This window comes from Balaenoptera physalus (assembly GCF_965194825.1).
Source record: "Balaenoptera physalus genome assembly, chromosome: X".
In the NCBI taxonomy this organism is placed as follows: domain Eukaryota; kingdom Metazoa; phylum Chordata; class Mammalia; order Artiodactyla; family Balaenopteridae; genus Balaenoptera; species Balaenoptera physalus.
In genome coordinates, this window is record NC_138903.1 from 93,838,095 (window position 1) to 93,859,033 (window position 20,939).

The 20,939-nt window shown below is 34.7% G+C and overlaps 1 protein-coding gene and 1 long non-coding RNA gene across 8 annotated transcripts in view; one reads left to right on the forward strand and one right to left on the reverse strand.

The window, feature by feature from the left end:
- Positions 1–20,939, forward strand: part of NRK (Nik related kinase) — a 144,545-nt gene that overhangs the window by 113,485 nt on the left and 10,121 nt on the right. For 4 of the 7 annotated variants that reach the window (XM_082447509.1, XM_082447511.1, XM_082447510.1 and 1 more), the window contains 10 exons: positions 2,066–2,163; positions 3,226–3,590; positions 5,132–5,468; positions 8,143–8,329; positions 8,775–8,930; positions 11,093–11,236; positions 13,143–13,301; positions 16,881–16,979; positions 18,621–18,766; positions 19,057–19,206. In XM_082447509.1, coding sequence (XP_082303635.1) covers positions 2,066–2,163; positions 3,226–3,590; positions 5,132–5,468; positions 8,143–8,329; positions 8,775–8,930; positions 11,093–11,236; positions 13,143–13,301; positions 16,881–16,979; positions 18,621–18,766; positions 19,057–19,206 — 1,841 coding nt within the window. Of the gene's footprint in view, positions 1–2,065; positions 2,164–3,225; positions 3,591–5,131; positions 5,469–8,142; positions 8,330–8,774; positions 8,931–11,092; positions 11,237–13,142; positions 13,302–16,880; positions 16,982–18,620; positions 18,767–19,056; positions 19,207–20,939 lie in introns of all 7 variants that reach the window. The other 3 variants (XM_082447513.1, XM_082447514.1, XM_082447512.1) reach the window with 2 other exon arrangements.
- LOC309653276 overlaps positions 1–20,939 on the reverse strand; it is a 212,144-nt gene that overhangs the window by 73,980 nt on the left and 117,225 nt on the right. The gene's annotated exons all lie outside the window — the stretch shown is intronic.

Below are 20,939 nucleotides of genomic sequence, written 5' to 3' on the forward strand. Positions count from 1 at the left end.
GGCATGTGTTTTATTTATTAGTTTGTTATTTCACCTCCCCAAAGTAAGATATATACAGTATCTCTTAAATGTTAAAAATTAATGCAGTTACTCAAAATGAAAAATTAATCAATAAAATCATAGAAAATAACTTTACAAACTGTGATATGAATTTCAAATAAGTATTTTATTTTATGATGTACTTTTGAGAGAGTTTAAATGAATTATAGATTTGTGAAATATCAGATAAACAAAGTGAAAAGTTATGCCTTGGGTCATAAAATCTGGCACTATCTACTTTTAAGCAATTCAAGTAAGTTAAGTAAGGGAAAAATGCCTGACTGAGTCCCCAAGTCGTCTGTAAAATATAGCATATAGATTTTATTAAAATGTCAATAATTAAATGGATATATAGGTACACTGTATGAAAATCAGATAGTCGAAGACCTGAATTTTAAAATCCCATTCTTCTTCTTAGGAGACACAGATAATGGCCTAATTCTTTTAAATGGTAGTGTCCCCTTGTGCAGAAATATTATCTTGTGAGAAATAAGATAAGCCTGTGTGAAGAGAAACTTTAGGACTTTTTTCCCCAGAATCTTTCTGGTTTGACTAGGGTTAATTTTGCTAATACTGAAGAAACAACTAAAACTTTAAGGTTTATTCATATTGTATATTTTGAAATAAGGAAACTCTGGACTAAGCCCCAAAGCATTTAGGAACAGTGGTGGGAGGGAGAAAGGGAGAGTATCTGTGTAGATAATAGCTAAAGTTCTTTTTAGCTCTAAAATTCTATTATTTTATTGTGTGTGCTACATAGATGATTTGAAGTTCCCATGAGACTGCATACTTCATGATGCAGGAAATCAGAACACCTTACTACAAATTTGCCTCAAAATCTCAGACATTCACCCAAACTTCTTACTTAGCCTAATGACACACCAAAAGACCTGAGAGAAAATAGTTTCCTACGGAAAGATATTAAATTGCAAAAGTACAACAGTGTCAGAAGATGTGAACACAAATTGTAAGATGCGTTCAGTACAAAGGCTGCAAATAAAAGAGGGATAGTACTATTTATCTTCAAATTCCAAGCACACAAAAACAATAAAAAGGGACTTGAGAGTCCCCTTAGTGAAGCTTTTTCTAAGTACACTCACCCAGATCTACTGATCTTTGAGCCTAAATATTCTCACTCTATTTTAACCACAGATGTTATTTACTATACCACAAGTCTTAATATCAAAAATCCAGACTTCTAATCCAGGCACATTTGCATTTTAAATGAAAGTATTTACACTATAGAAATGAGCTGTGCATTGTGATACAACTAGCAAACGTGGCTATTAAAATTAAAACTAAAATGAAAATGAAGTTAGATTTTAAATTGAACCTCTCAGACACACTGGCCATATTTCAAATGCTCAATAGCCATGTGTGGATAGTGGCTACTGTATTGGACAATGCAGATACAGAACATTTCTATTACTGCAGAAAGTTCTATTGCAGAGAGCTTCTATAGAAAGGTTCCTGGCTTTATAAAAAGGGCTAAGATTTGCCACTTTTCAGTTGTTCACTTCTCAACTGTATTGAAATACTTGAAGATATATCATTGATTAGAAATTGGGGGATTAAGATTCAAGAGTCAACTCTCCTCTTGAAAGTTTTGTCTAATCTATCACCTTCTAATATACTGTTGGGCTCTTTTTCTACTGATTAGTATGGGAGGCCAGAAATACCACCCAGCCCTTCCTATTCTTGATACATTCTCTTTTTTTCATGGGACTATCTGTATACCAGTCTTATTGTGTACCTTGTTACACAGATAGAGAAAAATACCTAGCAAATGTACACTTAATACTGAAAACAGAAAAACCATGCAGGTCTAACAGAACAAACCGTGATCCTGTCACTACCTGTGAAAACAGAACATAGGATCTTAGCCCCATAAGAATTTATCAAGTGATATCTCCAGAATGGAAAGAGGCTACAAGAAAAATACCAAGGGATTGAACTGGTACACTATAAAAATGAAGTCAATGGCTGTGATCACAACTGTTACTAATGTCTTTTTGGCATTCCACAGAATCTTCTTCTGAGGAAGAGAGCCCTGTGACCAGGAGGAGGTCCCAGTCATCACCACCTTATTCTACTATTGATCAGAGGTTGCTGGTTGACATCCATGTAGGTTTCCATCTTAACTCTTAACGCATTTATATCTGTTCTTTTTAATTTTCAATTTCTTTTAACTTACATATTTTCATCTTCATTCGAGGGAAAGGCTAAAGTGTTCAGTTTTTAAATTAATCTTTCAAATATATATTTCTATTGGTATGTCAGTATGCAGAATATGAAATCTAGAAATTAAATTTAATCGATGTAAAAACATTTAATGTAAAATATTTTGTGATGTAAAATATAAAAACATTTAATCGATCATAAAATATTTTACTTTCACATTCTTGTGTCAGATCATATTCAGGAGAGGAGTGATAAAAAGCTATTTGTAGAAACTAATCTCAAATTAAGGAGTAAGGTTTAGATGCTCAGTTTTTGTCTAATATCATTTCGTGGATGATAAGGCAATGCATAAAGATAAAACATTTAGCGAAAAATAAAATGCTTTCTAATTTCATAAATAAAAAGGCCTTCTAATTATTTTTGCAGTGTGCTTTCAGATCATTCTGTTTTACTTTTGTAATTACCTCTACCCTACTACACATACACCCCTTTCAGATTGCTCAGAGGTTGCTTATAGGACACATACCATACTTAAAGGTGAATTTATATTAATTTACTTCTTAGAAGTGTTTACATTACTTTAATACAGCCTATGTTGTATAAAACTAGAGCTGGGAAATTAACATATCAATTTTAAGAGCTAATCCCAATATCAAAGCATAAAACAAAAGGAAAAAAGTGACTGTCTTCTCTAGAATGTTAAATTATCTGTTCTCTTCTCCAGCACCAAAACCAAATGTCTAGTTCTCAGCAGATAAGTAGGACTAATAAAAAACAAAGTGAGTAAATTTTGCCCTGTGTGATCCAGAAAGGCCATTAATGATCATAGCCTGAGGTTTGGGTTTTGGCAGCTCATCCTCACAAAAATGTTGGCTCTATATAGTGAGTGAACATCTTCATTTCAATTGAAAATACATTTTAAAATATTATCAGCCTGGAAGCTTTCCAATCTAGAAGAAAATGAAAGGCTACTAGAGACTACATTAACCTTTCTTGTGCACACAGGTTCCAGATGGATTTAAAGTAGGAAAAATATCACCCCCCGTTTACTTGACAAATGAATGGGTAGGCTATAATGCACTCTCTGAAATCTTCCGGAATGATTGGTTAACTCCTGCACCTGTCATTCAGCCACCTGAAGAGGATGGTGATTATGTTGAACTCTATGATGCTGGTGCTGATACTGATGGTGATGATGATGATTCTAATGATGCTTATGAAGATACTTATGACCATGACAATGGCTGTGATGAGTTGGATAACCAGGTTGATCAGGCTAATGATGCTGGTGAAGACCAAGACGATGACGACAATGATGAGGTTGTTGATGACAAAGGCAATAATCGTGATGATGCTCCTAGTTGGCCAAGGTTGGTTTTTCTGGATTACTTGCATTATCCATATTTTATAATTTCAAAACTATTTGCATCTTTGGTTTACTTTCAAAATTTATTACCAAGAGGGCAAATGAATTGCACTTGCATGTTGGTAAATGGTTGATTTTCAACAATACATTTTAAATTATTTTAATGCAAAACACTTAATTTTGCATTTCTTGTAATACTGTATTTTATTAGCATTCAACTATTTATTAGGTTCTTTATAACTGGAATTGTCTGGGTGTTTCTGTTAAAATTAATGCTACTGAATCATTCTACCCTGTAAGACACAATGAGTGTGAGAAATGGGCTGACAAATTAAGTAGTGTGCCTCTTAATAATTGTAAGTTGAAGCCCTGATGTTTGTGAACAAAATCTCTAAATTTGCTGAGAAAAATGAAGTGCAAATATGATACTCACTTGATAGTTTTAAGCTCCAACTTACTAACATAGCATAATCCTTGGGATTCTGAAAACTGCTGTAACTAAATTCAGTGCTCGTTCAATTTTATCTTTTTATAGAGTAGCTGCTCAAAGTGGTAATATTTAGTGAAGTAGTGTTTTGGGCATACCACCAGTATGCTATATATATATAGTTACTTGTTCCTGCTCTATAAGCAGCCAGTGTGTTCTTATTTACATGTGCTTATGGTTTGTATTTAAACTGCTCTCAAAGGTGATTCATTAATATAGTATATTTTTAGAAAAATAATTAACAGTGGGAGAATTGTTTGCTTTATAATATTGAAATCCATATTTTGTTTTGTTAATTTTCAAATGTTACTGGGGATATACATGACAGAACAGGCTACAATTCATTCAACATTTTTTCTTTTTTGCCAACTGAAAAACTACCAGGAATTCTGTTCTCAAATCCATTTGCTTTTAGAATTATCATAGGTACATGTTTATGTTGTCCCTTATGCAAAAGATCATTGAGACATTTTGCTAAGCTTGGTGTTCTTAACAAATAATTAAGTGACTATCTTAACTTAATGAGATCTATATTACTGAACTTCCTGGTGATAATAGTAGAACAATCAATGGAAATCTGTTGCAAAGCAGACAATACATATGTTAGAAAATAAAGGCACGTGTTTAAATTAACATAAATTACATATATTATAAGAATTATTTAAATATGTTGTGGTTGAACCAAAAATATGGGCTTGATCATTCATGTGGCTGTGAAGTTGCTAATGCATGAAGTAGTCTATGGTTTAAGAAAATAAAACATATTATTGCTACTAACCTAACACATGTTCCTAATAAAGGATGCAAGTTCTCTTCCATCTGCCATCCAAATGCAGCCAGGGAATTGACAGTGGCTATGGTGTTAATTCAATATTTAAGATTGACAGGACATAGGGACATTTTTCATATCTATATCATACCAGTAGTGTTCACATAGAACAAAAACATGCCTGGAGATAGTACATATGTATAAGGCATCCTAATTTTGTTTCATTTGTTGACTTTCAAATATGTTTTTGTTGGGTGGTTTTCTATCATTAATCGGATCTTGTTATCAGGCCAAGCTGTGGCAGAGGTGGAAGCTACAAGCAAGATGGTAAAGATGGAAGTGATGGAGGGGAAGGAACTTTCGGCAGCAATGGAAGCCAGAGAGCTAGTAGAAGCCACAGAGGAAGTACAGCCATTGGGGGCAGTGCAGCCATTGGAGACCATGAGGGACACAGAGCCAATACAGACAGTGGAAGAAGACGCAAAGAGGGTAATGGAAATGAGGGAATCAGTGGAACCAATGAAGAGAGTGAAGCCCTTGAACTCAATGGAGAAGAAAATTGCTCAGAGATAGATGATCCAGTATTGGAGAGACCAGTATCCCAGGAATTTGAACATAAACCAGAGGTAATGCACCATTTGAAAAGGAGAATGAATTCTTCTCCTTGTGAATGCGTTTCTTCATGTGATATGTCATATTTCCAGCCATTACAAATATGTTTTAAACTTCTATCCCAAAGCCTTAAAGATTTTTAATTATAGCTCTAGATAGATCTTTATTTCTTCTAATTTGGATGGTTCCTATTTTCTTCCAGGGACAAAAATATCTTATTTGTTTACCTTTATTACTCAGATCACATGCTTGGGATAGTGTCTCTTAACACATACATTTTTCTGGGAGGTTTTATTGTGATAAAATACACATAACATAAAATTTTATGTTTTAACCATTTTTTAAGTGTACAATTCAGTGGAATTAAGTACATTCACAATGTTTTACAACCATTACTACTATTCATTTCTGGAAATTTTTTATCATCTCAAACAAACAATTAACTCCCCATTATCCCTCCCCGGAGTCCCTAATAACCTCTATTCTACTTTCTGTGTAGGTACCTTATATAGGCAGAATCATACAATATTTGTCCTTTTGTGTCTGTCTATTTCACTTAGCATAATATTTTCAAGGTTCATCCATTTTGTAGCATGTATCAGAATTTCCTTCCTTTTTAAGGCTGAATAATATTCTGTAGTACGAATATATCACATTTTGTTTATCCATTCATATGTTGATAGACACTTGGGTCATTTTCACCTTTGGCTGTTGTGAACATTGGTGTACAAGTGTCAGTTGTTGGAGTCCCTCTTTTTAATTCTTTGAGCTATATACCTAGGAGTGGAATTGCTATCTTCTATTTTAACTTTTTGAGGAAGTGTTAACACATACAATTTAAAACAGAAGTAGTGTACTGTGTTTAGACAATTATTTTGTCATTCACAAAATATTTACAGACTTTATAGATATGTTTTAAAATACTCAAGTAGCTTCACATATGCTAGATAAATAGGAATTATCACAGAGATTTCCTGGAACACGTGGTTTTTGAACTAATTCTTGACAAATGAGGAGTATTGGATATCTGAAAACAGAGATGAGATTCCAGACAAAGGAAAAATCATGCCAATTTACTTTCCCAGCCTATTGTCCTATCATAACTAGCTTAGAAGATGCCACGCTTTTTCATGAATTAGTGACCTTGTTCAAGCCCTTCCCTTTGTCTATAAGCCTTCCCCTTACCTCTTCTCTGCTTGTGAACTAGTCATCCTTCATGGTTCAACTCATATATCATCTTTGACTTCCCAAGGCAGAATTACACACCTCTTCATCTGCACTTGCAAGCATTTTGCCCATCGTTTTATTTTAGTACTTATGACTTTGTAATTTATTTATTTGTTTACTTGCTCTTCTGTCACGATAGATTGTAAACTCTTAAAAGGCAGGAACTATTTTTAATCCATCCTTGATTACTTTTTGTTACCTACTCACACAATCCCAGGGTCCAACTTAGGGCTTCGTCTATGGCAGTCATACAGTTATTACGGAAGAAATCAATGAAGGAAGGAAACAGAGAAGACAAGGAAGGAGGAAACTCCCTAGATGGTTTCCAATGGGAAAGCAACATCAGTGAGAAAGTATCTATGTCTGCCTCTCTATCTATCTACCTATCTATCTATCTATCTATCTATCTATCTATCTATCTATCTATCTTTCCATCCATCCATCTATCCATCCATCCATCCTACCTACCTACTACCTACCTACCTAACTGCCTACCTACTTATCTTAATTAAAGACATTAAAACAGGATGTCCCAGCACAGTTTTCATAGCACCCCTGGGTATCTCCAGTTATCTTAAGAAATGTTTTTGACATTTACAGAGTGAATGGATCTTCTTTTTATTTTAATTTTAAAAGGACATGTTGCCATACAACACTTTTGTGGCAGGAAAGGTCATAAAAACAAGTCTTTGACAGGGCAGCACAACTGTCTCAATCACTGTTTAGAAACAAAGAAATGCTTATCAGCAAACAGGCTTACCAAAAACTGTTGGTATGTTTTTCCACAGGATATGGCATCCCACATAAATTCTGTCACATTTTGTGACTTTTATCCTTGAATTTCTTCTCTGTAAGTTAATGGAATCTGGCTAAATTTTCACTGAAGCATGTTCACACTCTTGAATTTGTGTTAGTTGATTTTCCATCATTAGCTTTGTCATTTGACAAAATGGAAATGAATCTACCATAGCATAGCTGAATGTAAGCTTTGGAATCAAACAGACTTTGGCTTCAAACTCTGATGCTCTTAATTATCTCTATGACCTTGAATAAATTATATAACTTCGCTAAGCTTTAGTTTCCTTGTAAGTAAAATGGAGATAATCTTACTTACTTTTTGGGTTGTTGCAAGGATTCACAACAATATGTAAATAAGATGCCTAGCAGGATATCTAATGCATAGTAAAAACTCCACAAATTTTAGGTCCGTAAATTATACAGCTAAGGAGTTCATGCTCCTTGAATTCCTACTTTGGCATCAGTTGTCTCAATATAGGTTAGTTATTTCTTTTCTGGTAGCATTGTTGAGTTCTACTGGTAAATGTGGATTTTATAAGGATAAAGAATTATAAGATGTTACAAATTTTGTATTCTCTTTTTCAAATAATCCCTAGGCATATCATATTTCTCTCACTGTTAATTTCCTAATAAAGTCAAAATAAAGTTTTAATCATCTTTTAGGAGTCAGGTGGTAGAAGTGAAGCCTCAAATGCCGTTGCCTCAGGCGCTGCACCTGCAGCACCTGGTGATGAGAATGACACTATGGACATATCAGAAGTATCAACAGAATCAGGTTTTTCTGCCAGCCACTCATCTCCTTCCAACGGTTCTGAAGGGGCCGCAAATGCTGACTTTGCCAGTGCCATCTGTAAGTGTACTTAATATAATCTCCAAATGCTGCAGTCTGTTCACATATTAAATACAGTGTTTGGCCACTGGTTCATTATCAGAAAAGAATCAAATCATTCTGATACTCAGTTGATATAAATTCAGATGGATGTGTATATATTTTTAAATCTACTCTTCACCTAGTCTTTATGGCACCTAAATTTGAACTACAATTGAGAAATTGGGTCCCTCATCTGGATTGTACTTGCAATCTAATCACAGTAACTTGAAGTATATTCATATTCAGAAATGTATTCTGACCATCTTGATTTGTGTTACCTGATGGTTTAGTATTTATAGAAATTATAGCTCCAATAAAAAAATAAAATACAATAAAGGAAAAGGAATTTTTCTAAGCTATGTCTCATTTGTGGAAACACTCAAGCACATATGGTGTAAGTTCTCTCAATATCTTCTCTTCACAGTATATGCTGGATTAGTGGAAGTACCTGAGAAATCATCTAAGCAACCCTCTGAAGTCAATGTTAACCCACTCTATGTCTCTCCTGAATGTAAAAAACCACTAATCCACATGTATGAAAAGGAATTCACTTCTGAGATCTGCTGTGGTTCTTTGTGGGGTGAGTTTGGTTTCTTAAAACTGAGTTTTATATTTTAAAGAATATATTTTTATCCATATAGCAAACTTGTGAAAAAGCATAGATGTAAACATGTGTTTGCTATTGAAAAACCATTTCCAAGTATATACATATATACACATACATATACACACACACACAGTTGTTAACATGCTTATTTATTTATTTGCTGATTTATTTTTACTCAATGCAGTTTGCTGTTTGAATTACTCCCTATCCTTTTTATTCTGTTTTTCTTTACGGCCCGAATTAACTTGGCTAAAATATAAAATCGGACTAGGTTATGATTATTTGAAAATTCAAGCTTAGTATTTTTAATTTGGGCAGAATGCAACATATAATACCTAATGAGATATTACAAGAAATTTCTTCAGGTTCTTGTTTTTAAAATATCTTGTGGATTTGTAGAGAAAGTTCCTTGTGTAATATCTTAACTTTGATAGGCTTTTTCAACCCTTTGTTCCAGAAGAATTATAACCACATTGGTAATGCTGAGACAATATTTTACCTCAAGCGGGTCTGAATCATAAATTAAACAGAATAAATGAATGCAAGGAAGGGAAAAATCCAAAATAAATGCCAACCTCCTACCTTCAGTTTCATAGACTTTGCTTAATGTATGATTGAACAGGAGACAGAATTTTAAATTAAAAATAGAGCAGTGTAGCAAACATCATAGTTATGTGGATTAAACAACTTGGGAAAAAATAAGCCATCCTCAAAGTTCTACTAATATAATGTATCAGATAACAAGAAAGCAAAGTTTACTTCATTATCATTTCAGTCAGGAAACTACCCAGAGATGAACTTAATGTCTAGGAACTCATTTTTATCATTTGTCATTTTATATTTTGAAAAATAAAAGATTATAATATGTGTCCATGTGGTAGACCGAGACCCCCAAAATGGCTGCTGCCAGTGTCTCAGTCCTCAGGGGGGTCCCAGCTGCCTCATGCCTCTCCAGGGGGATTCTCTAAGAACAACAAGTGGTTCTGACCCAGGCATCTTTCACACTACTGCATCTGCCCTGCGTCATGCCACTTGGAGCATGTGAGATTTTGTGCATGCTCTGTAAGAATGAAATTTCCTTTTCCTATAGCCCTCCAGCTCTCCTGAACATAAGCCCCACTTGATTTTCAAAGGCAGCTGTTCTAGGAACTCATCTTCCCAGTGCCAGACCCCCAGGCTGGGGAACCCAATGTGGGTTTCAGACCCCTTGCTCCTTGAGGAGAACCTCTGTGGTTATGATATCCCTTTTGTTTATGAGTCATCGACCCTGGGGTGTGGGTCTTTACTAAACCACATCTCTGCCACTCCTTTCCATATTGTTGTGGCTCCTTCTTTATGTCTTTAGTTGTGGAAAATCTTTTCTGCTAGTCTTCAGGTCATTCTGATAGACAGTTGCTCTGTAAGTAGTTGTAATTTTTGTATGCCCATAGAAAGAGGTGTGTTCAGGGTCTTTCTACTCCACCATCTTGATCCTGACCCCCATTTGAAGTATATTCTAACTTTACTTCAATCTATTTTAGTCTTTTCATTCAGTCTATAAACAGTGCTTCTATTAGAATGAATAGAGCCAGCACACAAATAACAGAGTGTAGGAGTGTAAATACATGAAAGTAGAAACTAATTTTATAGGCATTTAGCAATATAAGTTTTTTTTAATATATGTGTGAACACAGAATCACTCAATTTAAAAACAATTTACATGCAATTATTCTAAAAGCATTAAAGCCATGTTACAGTTAGCAATGAGAAATCAACTGAATTGAAGACTTGATATATACTAGGCATCTTTTATATTTAATGGTAACTTTCAAAAAGGTTGATTGATTTTTATAAAGTTTGGGACACTACTAAAAGGTGCTGAGATATACATAAAGTTCTATTTGTGTGATGGCAAACAAGACACCAGCCAGTAGAATATTGCCAGAGGGTATTATCTTCAATATTTTAATGAAAATAAATTTGTTCTGTTGGCAGAGAGTTCATTTTTACACAGAATGAAGTTAACATTAGCCTAAGATGATAAACGTCACCTTTACATAGATCAGCACACTGGAGTAGCAAAAATACTAGTATAAATTCAATTATAAAAATGTAATCTGAGCTAATATAGCACTTTTCTTTTTATATACGAACAGGAGTGAATTTGCTGTTGGGAACTCGATCAAATCTGTATCTGATGGACAGAAGCGGAAAGGCAGACATTACTAAACTTATAAAGCGAAGACCATTCCGTCAAATTCAAGTTGTAGAGCCACTCAATTTGCTGATTACCATCTCCGGTTTGTTTAAGAACTAAAATTAACTGAGTAATTATGCAGATAAATTAGGTTGCAAACTGGGCTAAAGACTTTCTCAAGTGAAAGTATTCATAGGAAAGCAGTTTAAATATAAACTTTAATTAGGACACCAGGCTTTCCTACTTGTATTTTCTTACCTATTTACAATTTAAACTTCTGACTCTCCTTTGGTGTCTGGATATTTGATTGTAATGTACCTGTCCTAGGTCAGTGACAAGAAAAACCATGCCATTTGCATCCTTTCACGTCTTTTCTGAGGAGCCACCTACATCTTCACAACTCACAGCTTCACCCACCCATGCACACACGACCACACTAACCTCCACTATATACCTGTCTTGTGTTAGAAGCAACAAAGAACAAAAAGGACAATAATTGGATAAAAATGAGACTCTGTTGTCTCTGCCACAGCCGTATAATAAGGGCCTACAGATAGGACTAGTAACAAGAATGGATCCCCTAAGATCTCTCCATTCTTCCCACATAGTAGTTGATCTTCTTAGTTTTGGTCAGTCAGATCCTGAACCTTGGCATATGAGAGAACAAGTATATGGATGTTAATAATTACTGTGATTACTAAACAGTACTTGGTATCAGGAAAGCACTAACATTAATGCTGACTTTAGGCAAAAAAATGACTGTTGAAAGATGAGGACAAATTTTTTAAATGGTTTGACTGTAGAATAAAATTATGCTAATCACAGTAATTTTATGTGTTTGTATACTTCCTGTCTGTACCTAATAATGATATTGCACATTAATTAATGATTATGTATAGTCCTAAATATGATTAACTTTGCTTTAAGTTTTGGTTAGAGAAATCCTCTACAGATATACTAAAGTGTCATGATTTTTTGGTCATTCATTTACAGTTGCTTGAGGCACACAGAAGCAACATTTAGTTTTTGAAAACATCTGGGTGGCTTACAGACTGCACATCTGGATAACAGATTTCTTTACTTTTTATCCAGCTTTCTCTAACCCAAATGTTCTCTTTTTAATTCTTAAGTTTCTCTTAAATGTGGATTATTTTTGCATCAAATAGTACTGAGAACATCAGTATAGAAAGATATCTAATAGTTTGGACTTCAATTTTATTTTACCATTTGAGAATAGAATGGCAATAGATATAGATGCTTGAATTCTAACACTGCTCAAAAATGTTGTGTAAAAATATATTTAAGATTAATTACATAAATGAGAATCTTATTGTTGGGCCCAGAAATCTTACAGTCATAAACCCTAAAAATGAATGTAAAGTCACTATATATGAAAAGGAATGTGTAATTTTAATGGCTTGTTTTTCTGAAGGAATTGTAGGAATTTGATGGGACTTACAGTTAGAAAATTAACATTAAAGATAGATTGGGCTGAGAAAAAATAATGAAACTGTTCAGTTACTTCATAAGTATACTGGAATGAAAGAGTACAAGTACCCATCTCACTGGCCCAGAATGCCTAACAAGCAATACATAAGACACCCTTCTCATATATACACACTACCAGAGATAGCTTCTGGGTCTCTGAATCCCAGAAAGGTCATGACTTAGATAAGAAGCTAAGGTACAAATGAATGGATGGTGATTCTGTTGCCTGCACAGTGGCAGTCTTAACCTGTCCCAAAGAAGTATTTTACATTTACTTCTACATAGGTAGCTGGTAGACACTTCAGCTATCTCTTGGAAGTGAGAGACTAAGAGAGACTTTGCTATCATATTTCCAAACTCTAAAGGGAAGACTCTGATGCAGCATAGATTTTTAAAAGTGCTTTTTTACTTTAATGAAAACATTTGGTAAAAAAGACAAAAATAGTTTTACCTTTTTTGTTCTTCTAATATATAAACAAAATAGACTGAATTGAAACATTGTATCTTTTCTTATCTATCAGGCCATAAGAACAGACTTCGGGTGTATCATTTGACCTGGCTGAGAAACAAGATTTTGAATGATGATCCAGAAAGTAAAAGAAGACAAGAGGAAATGCTCAAGACAGAGGAAGCCTGCAAAGCTATTGATAAGTTGACAGGCTGTGAACACTTCAGTGTCTGTAAGTCTCATTTCATGTTTACTATAGCTATATAAATTTTGCTTCCCTTCGTTTGGTGAAGAACATCATTGTGAAAGGCAAAGTAGAGAAAGAAAAGAATTTGCTACTTCAAATACAAAAATGAGTGAATTTCACTGAGAAACCTTTCAGGTCTTTTATGTCACAATCATGGCTGTTATTGAGAAAATATAGATTGACTGCAATAACTATTGGAGTTAAGTTTGGTTCACTTTCTCACCTTTCTTCCCTTCCCAGTCACTCTAATTAGTTCATATGAACTGATATTTCTTCCTGCTTCTATCTAACTTCAATTATATAAATGGTGTTGATGTATCTTCAATAACCTACAAGGAGATTTATATGACATTATCTTTCCTTGGAACAGCAATAAAATAGGATCACATAATAATTCCTTTTTTTCAAAATCAGAAAAATCCCTCTTAATACTGACCAGGAAACTTTACCATGAGTCAAAAAGAAAATTCTTCAATTGTCTGCTGGCTCTCATTCCCACTGTCGATACTCATGAGTATAATTGCTAAATATTTCCTGTCTGATTACTGTGTTTTCATATCCCCTGTCTCTTCACAACCATCCACTGTGAAATGGAGTAATAAATCCAAGGTCTTAGAGTCCTGCTCTAATCTGTCAACAACTTGGAAGTAATGTTATCCAATTCTTTCTGTTTCTGAAGCAAATCCCCTCTACTCTCAGCCTTTGTTTTCTTCTTTCCTCTTTACTAATTGCCTGTGAGGCAGAACTAGTGGCATAGGTAAGAGATAGCTGGAATCACATAATATGAGTTGAGGCAGGATATTTCTATACTGACTGACTGTTTCTGGTCTGCATGCAAAGAGCCTTTCCGAGGATAGGTTTCCATATGTGTGTACATATGTACACAAACACCAATAAAGGTAGGAATGAGCACCTAGACAACTTAGGCATCAAATAAATATACTACTTTCTTCTAGTTTTATGTATCACTAATTTCCTCCAAATCATATTACATAAATGTGGTAGCCAGAGGTGAAAGATATTCCCAGATGTTAACCCAAAAGTTTATATAGCAGAACTGCCTCTTACTAACTTATCGAGTTTTTAGTTCAATAAGAGAGAGTTTACAAAGATAGTCATCTTGCAAATCTGTGCTTTTGGTAAACAGATGGACTAGTTTAGTCTAGTTTTCCTGGCTGACCGCATTCCAACCCATCCCAGCTCTCATAACAACCAATAACATTTGTCCTACTGACAGGTGGAACAGTAGCACCTTTACATAGGAGGACAACAACATAACCATACTTGCACGGTATTTTCATAGCCTTCCAAGGTCAACAAAATAATGGACCGACATCAGTTACCGTCGTATATTAAAATTATTGGAACTATTTGCTTAACAAAGAATTCCTTTGCTTCTTGGGGATTTATTAATCATGCTTCTTTGACCTACTTCTGAACAGTTTAAAGAAAAAGAAAGCAAAGCTAGACTCAGGGAGACAGAGACACAGAATGAGAAAGAGAGAAGGAGAGAGGAGGGGAGGGGAGAGGAGAGAGATAATTCGTATATATTAGTCTCAGATGAAGTCTGGCTAGCGAACACAGAAGCAGTGTCTCTGCCAAAGAAGCGGGGCTTTAGCGCAAATATAAATCTAGAAGTAGGACAACATATTTCATGAGAGCCAGAAGGTCTAGCCAAGAGCAAGCATATACTTTTTATATATTTTTCTCTTTTTTAGTAAAAAAAAAGCTCTATTGAAATAATTTACATATCATAAAATATACCCCATTAAAGTGTACAATTAAAGGGTTTAGGGTATGTTTATAGAGTTGTGTAACCATCACCGTGATCTAATTTTCATCATTCCAAAAAGAAACCTCATGGCCATTAGCAGTCACTCCATATTTTATTCCTCTTACCTTATTCCCCTCATAGTCCTAAGTAGCTACTGATCTACTTTCTTTGCTGTGGATTTGTCTTTTCTCCACGATTTATTTAAATGGAATTATACATTATGTGGTCTTTTGTGACAAGCTTCTGTCACTTAGCATAATGTTTTCAAGGTTCATCCATGCTGTAACCTGTTCAACATGTATCAGTATTCCTTTTTATTGCTGAATAGTATTGCATTGTATAGATATATCACCTTTTGTTTATTCAGTTTTTTTATACATCCATTGTTTTATACATTTGCACTTTTTCCACTTTTTGGCTATTAGGAATAATTCTGCTATGAACATTTTCATACATGTCTTTGTACATTGGAGTGGATATTTTCTTTTCTCTTAGAGAGTACTGCCAGAATATTTTTAAAAGTGACTGACAGAACTGTTTTATATTGCCATAAGTATGAAAGCTCCATTTTTCTCTTCATTCTTACCAACACCTGTAAATGTCAGTCTTTTGATCCTAGCCATCCAAGTGGGTGTAACATGGCATCACATTATAGTTTTGATTTGCACTTCCCTGATGAATAATGTTGTTGAGCATCTTTTCAAGTGTTTATTGACCATTTGTATATCTTCCTTGGCTTATTTATCTTTTTGTTGTAGAGTTGTAAGTATTCTTTATATATTCTGGACATTAGACCTTTATCAGATATATGATTTGCAGATATTTATTCCCGTTCCATACTTTGTCTGTTCACTTTCTTGATAGTGTCCTTTGATATATAGAAGTATTAATTTTAATGAAACCCAAATTATCTGTTTCTTTCTTTTGTCGCTTATGCTTTTGGTGTCAAATATAAGAATCTATTGCCATGAAGGTTTATTCCTATATTTACTTCTAAGAATTTCATAGTTTTAGCTCTTACATTTAGGTCTTTGATCCATTTCAAGTTAATTTTTGTATATGGATTGAGGTAAGAGGTCCAATTCATTTTTTTGTACTTGGATATTCAGTTGTCGCAGTACCATTTGATGAAGAGATTATTCTTTCCCTATTGAATAGTCCTGGCACCACTGACCATAAATGTATGGCTTTATTTGTAGACTTTCAATTCTACTCCATTGATCTATATGCCTGTCCTTAGGTCAGTACTACACTCTTTTGATTACTGTAGCTTGTAGTAAGTTTAGAAATTGGAAGCTGTGAGTCCTCCAACTTTGTTTTTCATTTTCAAGATTGTTTTGGCTATTTGGAGCCTCTTCCAATTCCAAGTGAATTTTAATCAGCATTTCCATTTATGCATAGGGGGGCATTGGGACTTTAATAGAGATTGCAATGAATCTGTAGATCACTTTGGATAGTATTGACCTCTTAACAATGTTAAGTCTACCCGTCCATGAACAGAGGAAGTATTTCCATTTACTTAGGTCTTCTTTAGTTTCTTTCAGCAATGTTCTGTAGTTTTCAGTGTACAGTTTAGAGTGTTCTTAAAGGCTAATGCATACACTCCATAAAACTATACAGTATTTTTGTCATCTTCTTTTGGGCATCAAATTGTAACCAAATAACTTTTCTAAAATAAATGATCTATGGTCTTACATTGTTATTATGACATTTTCAACAACAAACACAAATACTTGAGTGTTCTTGTTAACTCTGTGGCATCGTTACTTCTTTGTATTTTATCATTGTAGTGCAACATGAAGAAACAACATATATTGCAATTGCTTTGAAATCATCAATTCACCTGTATGCATGGGCACCAAAGTCCTTTGATGAAAGCACTGCCATTAAAGTGAGTGGTCTCCTTTTCCTTTGGTTTTTCTTTTGAGAAATTGTAAACAGGACAGTATTTGGAATAGAGTAGCAGAAATATATACCATTCTTCTACAATTAATGTAATTTAAATATACCATGTCAATAATTATCATTTAACCCTTTTTTAGATAATTCACAGGCACCACACCAAGGGAGAGTGTGAGGGAAATCCCTGACCCCTCCCCTTAAAGGACCTCCCCACCAGCTCCTCACTCCCAATTCCTGTAGTCAACATGAAGACCTTCTCTTCTAAAGCCACAAACACAAGCTTTGGGTGCCACCCCAATGACTTGAAGCTGAGAAAGTCCCTGTTCTCTCTTAGTGGGGGGTGGAGAGCAGAGGGAAGGTAAGGAAAGGTGTGACAATGGTAAAGGGGGAAACCTCTACCATTGTAGAGGAATGGTAGAGGAATGAACCTGGAAGAGGAATGAAGGAAGAGAAAGCCTTTGCTCTAATTACCAGGGCTACAGTAGATGGGGGTGGGGAGGAAAGGATGGCTCTATATTCCTTCCAAGCTGGATCTCTAAACACATTTTTCTCTAGAACTATTATAAGGAATGGTGGTTAGGCTTATTTGGATTATGAGTACTATTTCCACCCTTATTATGGTTTAATTGAACTTCTATGGATCAGCCTCTTAAGGTAACCATTTCATTTAGTGTCCCAAACAATTAAGTTGCTGATGATTTTTAATCACATCTCATAAACTGGGGACTATTTTTATCTTCATTATCTTTTTACAATGCTCCAGAATTCAACATAAATAAGATTATTTTGTATTTATCCTATAGTAATAAGGACTGATTAATGAACTGGCAATATTACATAGAGTCTAGTAGCCCCTAATCTGGGATATACATAAGAATCATCTGGAGCATTTGTTAAAAGTTTAGATCTCAGACCCAACTCCAGGCCAAATTAGTAGGTCTGAAGTGGAGCCTGGGAATCTATATTTTTAGCAAACATCCCAGGACATTTTGAACTGGTTGGTCCCTGGACAAGTTTTTACAAAGCACTGATAGGGACACATCATGATAGACCCCAACAACATGTTCATGAAATACTATTGTATCTTAGGTCAGGATCTGATTACATGGTATATTTTATAGACCAAAACATCACATGTATACAATAAAGATGGGTTAATACTTATGACTGCTCCTCAATGTCTATTTGCACAATAAATATGTTCGTTTATAAATAGCACAGACTACTATATAGATAGTCTGGGTCTGTCCTGACACAAATCACATCCCTGATCTGATCTCCCTAAATTGGGCTTTGGGTCAGCTGTCAGTATTTGGATATGGGTTTGTTCTTGGGTGTCTGCTGATTGGTCAGAGCTGCCTGGTATGGAGCTGGAGAGCAAAGAAGGTAAGTACCAACAGTCTGTGTAGCCTGATACACAGTTCCTGGTCCAAGTCCTCACTCTAGTTCTTGAATCCCACCTCATGACTACAGTGTGGTGAAACCTGTGATGCCCAGTCCTCTACTGTGACCTGAACTTGGCAATGAATCCTGTTTGGCTTTTTGTTTCCTTGGACTAGGAACCATAAGAGCCTAGAGTACACCAGTCTATGGTAGGTTAACATGTCTGGCCTTTCTCATTCCCTACCAAGTGTGCATTGATCAATCAGCAGACTCCGAAGGAGACTACATGTCCTATGAAGCCTATATACGAATACTGGCAAAAATACAGGCAGCTGATCCAGCAAACCGGTTTAAGAGACCAGATGAGCTCCTTCATTTGCTGAAGCTCAAGGCAAGGAATTTAAAGACAGCAAACAGAGTACAGGGCCATACAAGGCTCTTATGATTTTTGGAGATTTGGCCTTCGAAGGAAAACTCAATATTTAGAACCTGAATATAATCATTCTTATTGTAATAACAGACCTAAGAAAAGTTATAATACATAGGTCTCTAAATATATTATGTAATTTTAAAAATCATTCTGGGTTTTATAAACCTGTTAAACAAAAGGGCAGGGGAATTTTCGCCTTAGACAGAGTGTCATTTTTGGCCTTTTGGCCATATTTGGTTTTATATCTACAGGTGTTTCCAACACTTGGTCATAAGCCAGTGACAGTTGACCTGGCTATTGGTTCTGAAAAAAGACTAAAGATTTTCTTCAGCTCAGCAGATGGATATCACATCATTGATGCAGAATCTGAGGTTATGTCTGATGTGACCCTGCCAAATAACGTAAGATCCCTAGAAATTACTGTATAACACAATTTGAGTATTTCCAACTGTCAAAACTCTTAAAGGTTTAAAAATATGAGTATCAATATCTATATTAGAACTGAGACGTAAAAGGTAAGTATAAAGTGCCAGAAAGTAGTAACGGATAAACAAAAATCACTGATGGTTTCTTAGTCCAGACAGCTAAGTCTGTTCCGCAGATAGATTTTGTCTGCAACAGTGATTTTTGTTTGTTTTTAAGTGAATATCGTTTACACTTAAAATCTGGATTTCTACTGAAAAACCAACGATCTGACAATATCAGGCCAACGTTACTATCTGGCCATAATCAACTGGAACCAATTTGTGCCTGCCCACTTTTAGATGGAACATACGCTATACATTCTCTATCCATCCACCATTGTGTATTTATAATAACTGGCCCTCGTAGCCATATGAGTTTGCAACCCTTGCTTTAGTCTTCTGTACCTCATAATGCATTAACAGATTTTTTTTAATTACACCAGTATTACAGCATTATTATGTGTATGTCCTTTCTTTATCCAGATTGTAGTACTTTAACTGTGATATATAGCAAGTTATCATAAAGTATTCTCTTACAATATAAGTTATACTTAGAATTTCTGATCAAAGGATTCAGCATTTTAAAAGCTAATGCACATCAACTCTTAACTCTTAAGTAATTATAAATATGAAAATATGGCACAGCATCTAAAATATGGATAGTTGTAAAAATACTATACACATCATTTGTCTAAAGAGCTTAAACATAATACCCCTCACACACATGTACCATACATAATATAATTCTCCTATATCTCAAATTTGAAGGTAGAAATTATATTTGTCCTATTGAAAATTATATTAAAAAGGAAGGGCTGAACCAACAAATCTCTGCTTCACCCTTTTTGAATTCCCCATTTTGTCAATCACTAAAGTTTTAGCAGTTTAACATTATACAAAATTCCAGGAGAAAACTTTTATGTACTGCTAAGCCACTGTACTAATGTGATATTTTGCACAGCTTTCAGAATTATCTATATATCTCTGACAGATTACATGGAGCAATTGTCAGATCATTAGTGGAGACTTTTTTTAAAGTTTTGGTCATATTTAACAATCTAATTAGCTGATCATTCTGTTGTCACCTATGACTATATAGAAATCACTGTTTATAAGGCACAAAATACTGAACCAAGCCCAGCCAAAGCCATTTAAATGAGTTCAGGTTAATTTTAGTGTAAATATTATAGTACTTTTCACTTGGAGTGTCTTCCATCACTTCCTGCATCTTATTTTTTATGTCATGTCAGATAGCCTTTATTTTGAAGGTAGTGCCTTATTGAACACCACAGTATTGGTCCAAGTTTATACTTATTTGAAAAGTCATTTAGGAAGATTGAATTCTGTGTTCCACTTGACTACTAAGCAAGAAGAATTATTTTCTTTCGAAATGATCAGTTAATTATTATGGAAACAAGAATGAGAGAAGATGAGGTTTTTAAAAAATCATTTTCTGACCTAATTAGGATACCTTAAGTGTATTAAAAAATAGAATTTTTAGCTAAATGCCCTAGTGTCTTGACCCATTAAAAGAGAAAGGACTCTAATATAAGGGAAGAGAGAGTGTCTTCTGAAACAGAATGTACTAAAAATAATACTTTTCCAAAAGTGCTAGATTACAAAAGCTGTAAAGCTACAGAATATCTGGTTACTTCAGGAATCATCTGAGA